The sequence below is a fragment of the Montipora capricornis genome, chromosome 2, assembly GCF_036669925.1.
Source record: "Montipora capricornis isolate CH-2021 chromosome 2, ASM3666992v2, whole genome shotgun sequence".
In the NCBI taxonomy this organism is placed as follows: domain Eukaryota; kingdom Metazoa; phylum Cnidaria; class Anthozoa; order Scleractinia; family Acroporidae; genus Montipora; species Montipora capricornis.
The window spans coordinates 48996270-49006113 of NC_090884.1; the positions used below are offsets into that span (position 1 = coordinate 48996270).

The 9844-nt window shown below is 44.5% G+C and overlaps 2 protein-coding genes across 2 annotated transcripts; both read left to right on the plus strand.

The window, feature by feature from the left end:
- Window positions 1-4864: 4864 nt before the first annotated feature.
- LOC138037438 (uncharacterized) lies at window positions 4865-6663 on the plus strand. Its single transcript, XM_068883362.1, has 3 exons — window positions 4865-5042; window positions 5299-5949; window positions 6155-6663. The coding sequence occupies exons 1-3, from the start codon at window positions 4865-4867 to the stop codon at window positions 6661-6663; spliced, it is 1338 nt and encodes a 445-aa protein (XP_068739463.1).
- An 857-nt stretch (window positions 6664-7520) lies between these two features.
- On the plus strand, window positions 7521-8834 carry LOC138025200 (histamine H2 receptor-like). The gene has a single exon (XM_068872403.1). It carries the CDS (start codon window positions 7571-7573, stop codon window positions 8705-8707), a length of 1137 nt encoding a protein of 378 aa, XP_068728504.1. The 5' UTR covers window positions 7521-7570; the 3' UTR covers window positions 8708-8834.
- The last annotated feature ends 1010 nt before the right edge of the window (window positions 8835-9844 follow it).

A 9844-nucleotide genomic window follows, 5' to 3' on the forward strand; every position in this document is an offset into this window, starting at 1 on the left:
AACCCAACTGTACAATGAGCCCTTTACAAGAAAAAAATCTTCAAATCGGTATAGTACTCTTCAGTTTCTCTACAGTACAAAGAAACAAATGTCTGCTTTGAAACCTTAGCGAGTCCCTGTAACAGGTTTTTTTAATATAAAATATTGCTTCAAGCAGCTTCCCTCTGCCCCTTAACCTACTATTAGCCCAAAAATGAAGTTGATCTTGGCCATATTTGTTCAGTAATGAATCGACTTTACCGTTAGTAATGTTAAATTACTTTCTGTAACGTTACTTTATAGACCAAACTATGGTAGCTGATAATAATACTCCTGAGAAGAAGCATTTATCATGCTAAGAATAGTGTAGCGTAGGCGATCCACATAGGTACCCCCCTTAGGAACGTAGTCACGTGACGATGGTGCAATAAGCATGTGCTGAGTGTTGTGTTGATTAAAAAGAAAGATCAAAATGTTTTAGTATGGAATTGTGGTGTTACATTAGTGGCAGCGGTGGGATAAAACGAACTTTACGTACCCCTGGAGATATTTTGATGGTTTGTGCGAACGAATATCATCGTTTTGTGTGGTTCTGTGTGGAAATTTTACTTGTTTGTTTGCTCGTGTGGTTTCGGCGGTCTTCAGTGGCGGAAAAATCAATTGTGTACGTGGATTCAGGATTCAAAGAAATGAGTTGTTCGACGCCAACTAACCCTTTTAAGCCGGAGAACCCGTTTACACCAGCGTTTGATTCATCTCCGGACCTGTCAGTAAATTATTTTGGAAGTTCAAGTCGCCGATTGGGTGTCTGGAAAACCCGAATAGCGAATAGCGAATAGTCGCGAATAGCGAATAGCGAACAGCGAATAGTCGCGAATAGCGAATAGTACGAACAGTGCGAATAGTGGCGAATAGTGACGAATAGTGGCGAATAGTGACGAATAGTGGCGAATAGTGACGAATAGTCGCGAATAGTCACCGCCTTATGCTGAACAATCTCGTAATCAAAGCAAATAATATGCTCACCTGTCGTCGAAAGAGAGTTTCGTGCATGCTTTTACAAACACTGTGAAGAAGAACAAAAACGTCAAAATGCAAAAATATAAATCACTTTCATTAGTACATCAAGCTCATGATCATCTCCTCGCACAGACACGTTCTGTAAAAAGGAATAAAATAAAAATGTGAGGCAGGTGGTTTGTGATTAAAGAGACAAACGAGCTACTCTGATAACCGTTGCGTTAATTAATTATCCAAATAAGCAACAGGATTTCAGTGCATTTATTACCTTTTCTTCTCAGGGCTCAAGCTGTCCTTCGCCGACACATCTCTGCCATTTTAGCGGGAAAATCCCATCGAACGTTGCTGCGCGGTTGACCAGGAAGTACTGGGTACCAAATTTTCGTCATTTCGTCACAATCCCCCCCCCCTCCACCCTTATTTGCCACTATTTGTTACTATTCGTCACTATTCGTGACTATTCGTGACTATTCGCGACTATTCGCCACTATTCGCCACTATTCGCACTATTCGTACTATTCGTCACTATTCGCTATTCGCTATTCGGGTTTTCCAGACACCCTCGCCGATTTCACTCTGCAAACCCGTTCGCATCCCAGAACGAATTGGATAATTTTCCAACTGATTTGTTTACACATCACCGGAAGTTTCTCAAACCTGTTAAAAATCCTGCGGATTATGATGGTACTCAGTCGTTACGAGATTATTTGAAGCACTTTGAGCGTTGCTCTCTTGTTAATGCTTGGAACAAAGAAGAAGCTGCTGTTTTCTTGGCCGCAAGCCTTCGCGGCGAAGCTCAAAAGGTGATAAATGGCATGTCCGACAGCGACTGTCGAAATTACGCGAAGATTGTTGACAAATTAGAACTTCGGTTTGGTGTTGAAAAACAGCGCGAGTTACACCAGGCACCTTTGCACAACCGTCGCCAACAGGAAAATGAAAGTGTTCAAGCCCTTTCTGCAGGTATCCGGTCTATGTCAACTCTCGCTTATCAGGATTTGTCCCCTGACACTCAGGAAAGATTTGCTGTCCAGCATTTCATTGATGCTATCAAAGATCGAGACGACAGGCTTCGACTACGCAGAGACAAACCACGCACCATGGACGAAGCCCTGTCACTGGCCTGTGAACTTGAAACATTTCGTCTCTTGGATAGAGATCGGCCAAGAAACTCTCCAAAGGTTTGCTCTATTGATGAAGTTCAAAGCGAGCCTGATTTGTTTCAAGCTCAGTTTGAAATGTTACGGTCTGACCTTCAAGCACAACAACAACGTCAGGAGACTCAGCAAATTGTTCTCCAACAGCTAGTTCAACAGTTACAGGAGCTCTCCCAGTCAACGTCTGTGAACACCTCTGGAAGCCAGCGACGCCCACCTGCCCCACGTTCTTTCAGTCAAAATGGTCCATGCTGGGATTGCAAGGAATTTGGCTATTACCGTCGTAACTGCCCAGCACGCAAGTCACATGAACAAGATACTTTAGGCTCGGGAAATGCCAGCAGGGTGTCACCCAAGGGCCAGGGGGATGCCTGAGTGAGAGTGATGTTGGCCCCACTACTGTACATAAGCAGGATATGACTTATCTCAATGTGTCGATGGAAGCTAGGTCACAAGTTGGTAATAAAGTGCAAGGCCTTTATTTGCCAGGTTTTACTGGTGGAACTCGTACTATGTGGTTGATAGACACTGGTGCTGCTCGTTCAATTTTGTCGTTCAAGATTTATAATTCTCTACCTGCTAGTGCCAAGTTCAGTTTGAGTTCAGCTAATTCTGCGATTGCTCTTGCTGATGGTCAGCAAGCAAAAACACATGGTCTAGGACATGTTGTGGGGCACCTGGGTACTAAAGAGTTTCATATGCATGTGATTGTGGCTGAGGTTGAAGATGAGGGCATTCTGGGTATGGACTTCACAAGTTGACTCGCATATCGACATTGTAAAAAGCCAAGTGTCAATTAATGGAGGAGTGTTTGAGTGCTCTGATTTCAAGAACCAGCCCCTTAGTTCAAGATGTATCGTACGACGGTCCACAATTATTGAACCTAACACTGAGATGATTGTTCCAGTCACCGTTCACAAGCGTTCTAGTAACTTAAATCCAAAGGCATCTCCATTAGGTGTGCAATTGTTGGAGCCTTGCCTCACTTCACATTCGCAACAAAAGGGTCTCCATGTAGCAAAGACTCTGGTAGATGTTAAAGAGGACAGAGAGGTCCCTTTACGTGTTTTCAATTTTTCCAACAAAGCTTACCACTTAGCTGCTGAGACTGTGATTGCCCTGGCTAAGCCAGTTATTGATGTCACTTTCCTGGAGCTTTATGAGGAGAATAACGAGAGTGTTATGGGCCAAGCCAGAGTAGTAAATCAGCATGTATCACACGAACAAGCTGAAGGAACTCTACCAGAAGCCCTACAGGAACTCCTGGGAAGGAGCACTGAGCATTTGGCTGTCAGTGAAATTGAGAGACTGCACGAGTTACTGCACAATTACCAACACGTGTTTTCCTTTTCCAACGGGGAATTGGCAGTGTGCCCCCAATCCGACAACAGCCCCGGCGCACCTCTCCATGGAAACATGAGGAGATTGAACGACAAGTAACTGATCTCCTGCAGGAAGGGAAGGTGAAAGAATCATCAAGCCCTTGGTCCTCCCCAGTTGTGCTGGTGACCAAGAAGGACGGTAGCCAGAGGTTGTGTATTGACTACCGCCGGTTAAATGCAGCGACAGTAAAGGATGCCTTTCCCATACCGCGAGTTGATGATTCACTTGCTGCTTTAAGCGGCTCGAGATGGTTTTCCACGTTGGATCTTGCCTCCGGTTACTGGCAAGTGGCAATGGACACAAACACCCAAGAAAAGGCAGCATTTGTAACCCCAAGCGGCTTGTATGAATGGAACGTGATGCCATTCGGGCTTTGTAACGCGCCAAGTACATTTGCCAGATTGATGGAACTTGTCTTGAAGGGTCTACATTGGAAAATCTGTCTGATTTACCTTGATGATGTGATTGTCATGGGGCGTACAATCGAGGAGGAGTTAGAACGGCTGAAACAAGTGTTTGAGCGACTTACCCGGGCGGGACTAAAGCTGAAGCCGAAGAAGTGTTTTCTCTTCCAGAAACGAGTTTCATATCTCGGACATGTGGTCACAGAGGAGGGCATTGGCCCAGACCCTGGAAAAGTCGAACAAGTTCGCACATGGCCCATTCCGGAAAACAGGACAGAGGTCAAAGGCTTCCTTGGACTTGCTTCTTATTACCGTCGGTTTGTCCCTGATTTCTCAACCATAGCTCAACCGCTGTACAAGCTAACAGAAGTAAAGACAGAATTTGTTTGGACAGGGGAATGTCAGCTGGCTTTCGACAGCCTCAAGAGTTCGCTTACGTCCTCTGGAGTCCTGGCCTACCCGACCAGAGAGGGTAAGTTTGTGCTAGACACCGACGCATCAGACCATGGAATTGGTGCAGTGTTATCACAGCTTCAAGACCGGATGGAAAGACCTATTGCATTTGCAAGCCGAACATTGTCCAAGTCTGAAAGGAACTATTGTGTGACTCGGCGTGAGCTTTGGGCAATTGTAAAGTTTGTCAAGCAACATCGGCATTACCTACAAGGTACAAGATTCTGCATTCGAACTGATCATTCCCCCTTGCGCTCAGTCATCAAAGCTAAGAACCCAGAAGGACAACTGGCACGTTGGATTGAATTCTTAAGTACGTTTGACTTTGAGATCCAGTATCGACCGGGACAACGACACCAGAATGCTGATGCACTTTCTCGTCACCCTTGCGATGACCGTTGTAGGTGGTGTAAGGGTTGAAAATCTCAGAAACAAGTGTCCTTTGTTCATGTCGGTGTCCAAACAGCGATGCATGTCCCTAACCAGGACAGTGGGCAACCAGCGGAAAGTAAACGTCCTGTTGGTGAGCGTTATGCCACGGTCAGGTTGGAACCAACATGGACTTCCCACTTCTTGAGGGAGCAGCAGGAAGCAGATCCTGATCTTAAAGTCATCATTGGATGGAAGGAAGCCATTGTGGGAGGAGGTGTCGCCTCAGAGCCGTGCTGTTAAGGCCTTGTGGTCACAATGGGACCGGCTACTCTTCAGAAACCGTGTACTTTGTCACAAATGGGAAAATGACATCGGAGATCAGACAAACAACCAGATTGTTCTTCCCGTCATTCTCCGACAGACTGCCTTTGAAGCTCATCATAGCCACACGACTGGGGGTCATCGTGGTGTGCGAAAGACCATAAACGCCCTTTAGTCTCGTTATTGTTGGCCAAGCCTTACATTAGCAGTTCATGGATTGGTCGCCAGTTGCCATGTTTGCGGATCAAAGAAAACATGGGGAAGGAAGCGTCGCGCTCCTTTACAACAGTACGTGGTAGGAGCTCCCATGGAACGCATTGCGGTTGACATTCTTGGTCCACTGCCAGAAACTCCACGAAAGAACAAGTTTGTACTGGTGGTTAGTGATTTCTTCACCAAATGGACTGAGAGCTACCCTATGCCAAACCAGGAGGCCAGTACTGTTGCTGAGAAGTTAGTGAGCGAGTTCATTTGTCGCGTACCCCGTGGATTCCATAGCGACCAAGAAACTAACTTTGAATCAAGGGTCTTTGCTGAAATTTGCAAGCTTTTAGACATCAAGAAAACTCGCACTACCCCAATGCACCCCCAATCCGATGGACAGGTGGAACGCTTCAATAGGACCCTCGTTGAAATGTTGCGTGGGAAGATTAAGGAAGATCAGAAGGACTGGGATCTTCAGTTGCCAGCTTGCATGATGGCCTACCGAGGTGCTGTTCATGAGTCAACAGGGGTTTCGTCTAATCTCTTAATGCTGGGTAGAGAACTGGAAGTTCCTTTGGATGCCATAACCGAGGCACCTCCTGATGCACCACCACTCAAGACGGACTACGCACAAGCTGTTCAAAAGAGATTGGCCAGTGCTCATGATTTGGCTAGACGACATTTGAGCAAGGGGAGCCATGCGCCAGAAACGGAGCTATGACAAACGCCTTGCTGGCAGACCATTTGTTATTGGTGATTCTGTTTGGCTGCACAATGTTCGGAGAAAGAAATGGAGAAATTCCAAACTTGACTGCCCTTGGGAGGGGCCTTATTTGGTAATATCAGTGTTGTCTGATGTAGTGTACCGAATCCAGAAGAGCAGGAAGGCCAAGCCGAAGGTTGTTCATTCAGACCGATTAAAGCCTTACCTGCGACCCCCACTGGAGAGATGGATTCCAAGAGGGCAGACGCAGTTATCAAATCCGAGAGAAGAGAAAAGAGAGGCATCAGATGTTGATTCTCCAGTGTTTGTTGAAGACGGACAGTCAGCTCCGGTTAACGAGAGAGAGGGAGTTGAACTTGTCGAAACAGAATCAACGGGGGGAGAAGAGGATGATGTTACTCCTGGATCTCAGAATGCTGGTTGCATTGGGATAGATAACTGTGACCAGCCTGATGAAGTGAGGGAACCTGAACCTCACGCGGATTTGCCAACTTCTACTGCGGATGACAGTTACCCAGAGGATGTCAGCCGTCAAACGGTGGGGTTGCCTGTACAAGTTGTACCTGAAGCAGTTTCCAGTGTTCGTGGGAGACCATCCAGGCCAAGAAAGCCACCAAGTCGGTACGGAACTTGGGTGGATGGTTAATCCGATTGGCCAGTAATGCTTGGGGACTGATGGACATTGCCCAACAGGCGAGGCAACTAAACAACTTTGAACATTTAACTGTCGCGTGTTTCCTGAGAACTGAGGACATTGTCATGTTAATTAACGAACAGTCGTTAGAGACTCAGTCAGTTGTGTCAATTTGAAGTTGTTTTAAATTTACTCGGAAGTGATTGCACAGTGGACCAGCACTGGGACAGTGCTCATAAAGGGGGGAGTAGTGTAGCGTAGGCGATCCACATAGGTACCCCCCTTAAGAACGTAGTCACGTGACGATGGTGCAATAAGCATATGCTGCGTGTTGTGTTGATTAAAAAGAAAGATCAAAATGTTTTAGCATGGAATTGTGGTGTTACAATAGGCTAAGAGTATTTTTCTAAATTCATGACAGCTCAAACTGAAAAGGTACTTTTCAAAAGCTTAAAATAATTATTCATTCATGATAATTCCGAAAGGGATGGCAGTCTGAAATGACGACTGTTACACGGGAAGGTTTAATTCCGAGTACACAAACGGCAAACAAATCTTTGTTTTCCCCACCATACTTTCAAGTTGTACCGGCATTTCAAATGCACTCGTAATTTTAGATTTTTGTTTTTTTTTTCATTTTCAGCTTAATAGAGGTAGTTCCCAGAAGCCCCAGCACATTCAACACAGTGGCTTATACGTCCTCGCAACTGTGATACACGACATTTATAAGGAACAAGTGAACTATTAACTCCCTGCCCTTTACTCATCGCCGATTTGGCACCATATTGGTCAAATAAGTACCAGAAAATTCCACGATGAGTAGATACTGAAACATCATATTTACACGAGAGGCATTCTGCATAAAAGTACGTGCAATAAGTCACCTCAAAATAACGAGAAAAAGCAAGGATTACTGACTATGAATAACAATACTGGCGAAATCAAGACCGCTGCCAACGCATCAGGAACCTTTTTTGATTTTAGTCCATCCTTCCAGTACTCTGTGGCGGTCTGTCACATCTTAATTACGCTCATAGCTTTTGCTGGAAACTTCATAGTTTGTTGCACAATAATCGTGAACAGAAGCCTTCGAAGTAATCCCACAAACACCTTTATTTTCTCCTTAGCGTTCTCGGATCTCCTCACCGTGTCCCTCGTGGTGCCTTTCGACATAGAGTCCATTATTCTCTTAGGGGTTTGGAGACACAGCGAAGAAATGTGCGAGGCCTGGATCACAATGTACCTCATCACTGTGCCCACATCGATTTTGACCCTTTTGGCCGTCAGCGTTGACCGTTACAAGAGCCTCAGTGATCCTCTCAATCGTTTTCGACGATGCAGATTTATGACCAGGAAGAAAGCCTTGATTGTTAGCGTGGTAATTTGGATTTACAGCTTTCTCTTCGCCTTACTTCCCATCATGGGCTGGCGAACGCATGATAAGTTCGTGTTTCAGGGCGTGTGCTACTTTCCTTTCACAAAGACCTATACCACACTCAGTTCTGTGATCAACTTCATACTTCCTCTTTTGATTACCTGTGGTATTTACATCAAGATTTACTTGATTGCCCGCAGCCAGCAAAATATCTTTTACGGAGACGCCTCACGAATTTCAAAACTTCGCTCAACTGAAGAAAAAAAGGTTTACTCAAGAAATATCCGAGCAGCTAAGACAATCTCTATATTCGTGGTGGCCTTTTTTTCCTGTTGGATACCATTCAGTTTTATCAGTGTCGTTTCCAATCTCTGTGGCTCACAGTGCCTAAAGAAAATCCCGCAAGAAGTTGTCGTCTTGTTTCTGATGTTCGGCTACCTGAATTCCGCGCTCAATCCATTCCTTTTCGCCTTTCGTAACAACAGATTTAAGGCCACCATATCGGCGCTAATGCAATCGCTGAAGTCTCGTCCTGTGGCGAAAGGTTCTCGCAGGCGTTCCACTCTTACACAGAGCACTTGTCACTCAGAACTTCCAGATCTACATGACAGCCAGATTCGTCTCCACTTCGCAAACGCAAAACGAGACAGCTTTTCAAGAAACACACAGTCTACTTTGTGAATAAGTAGTTACATTCAGCCAAATCTAACAACCGCTCTCGAGTTGACCATAAACCGCATTTGTCGCGGTTTATTTTTGTGATGCAGTGGAAATAGTTGCGAATCTCGAAATGAAACCCCGCCTCAGTGTCAAGGTAGTCAACGGTTCATAAAAGCGAAGAGCTCTTGATTTTGTGTAAAAAGAATCTCTAATCTCACATCCGTGGCGAATTTGCTTCGAGCCAATTAAAGGAACCCATACATTATACCGAGTCCTTGGCCTTAGTGCGTGGTGCATGATCAAGTTTTTTATTGACAATCTGGCACACAACTACTTTATTCGTATTTTTCGCACCCTTCACCACCAAAAATCTTCTTTGAAACACAGACTCTGATAACATCTTTAGAGGCGACTATAACATTCAGCAGGAGCCCATAAGTTATGGGCTCCTGCATTCAGTTGTTACCAATGCTAGTATGTATTCAAAATATATATTAACTCCTACATAGGGTTCAGTCTTTACCACAACTTACACAGAGCAGTGACAAAACAAAGGTAATGTATATTGAATATAAAATGAAAGTTCAAATTTGCACCCAAGAAGTTAAATGTAATGTATAATGCCAAGCTGATCGAGACTTCAACATCCCCGCAGGCATGCATTCGACTACTTTTTGTGTCCAAAGAGTAAAGAATTTGTACTTTGCCTGAGGAGAATGTGATTTTTAAAGGGGACCGAAGTGCCAGACTTTACATGTCAAATTTCCCAGCTCTCTCCCAGTTGACACGGGACATTTAAAAGATAGATTTTGATTTCCACAATTGATCATTTCTTCGAAAGCTTGGCAAATGCCCAGGAGGATGTTGTAGTTTCTGATCGATCGGTGCATAAGTGTGCATTATCAATTCGTTTCGCTTTTATACACCTTTTTCCAATACTCTTTCGTTTTTATTCAAATTAAACCCTGATGCCTCTTTCAAGGCAAAATATTCTTTTGAATTTTAAGCTTAAGAACGAGGCATCAAAGGTTAATTTGAACAAAAACAAAAAAATATTTAAATAGCGACCATTTTGGAAAAGGGTGTATTTGTCTAGTATTTCTCACTGGAGGCCGTCATGTACAAATGTACTTTATTCACTTACTCAGTTTAAGTTCG

What these genes read in the sequence shown, in the direction of transcription:
- LOC138037438 (XM_068883362.1), top strand. Translation starts at nt 4,865, where the DNA reads ATGCATGTCCCTAACCAGGACAGTGGGCAACCAGCGGAAAGTAAACGT. An exon ending in GGAAGCCATTGTGGGAGGAG is followed by an intron (nt 5,043 to 5,298) that starts GTGTCGCCTCAG and finishes TTACATTAGCAG; the next exon opens with TTCATGGATTGGTCGCCAGT. An exon ending in TGTTCAAAAGAGATTGGCCA is followed by an intron (nt 5,950 to 6,154) that starts GTGCTCATGATT and finishes TGTCTGATGTAG; the next exon opens with TGTACCGAATCCAGAAGAGC.
- LOC138025200 (XM_068872403.1), top strand. Translation starts at nt 7,571, where the DNA reads ATGAATAACAATACTGGCGAAATCAAGACCGCTGCCAACGCATCAGGA.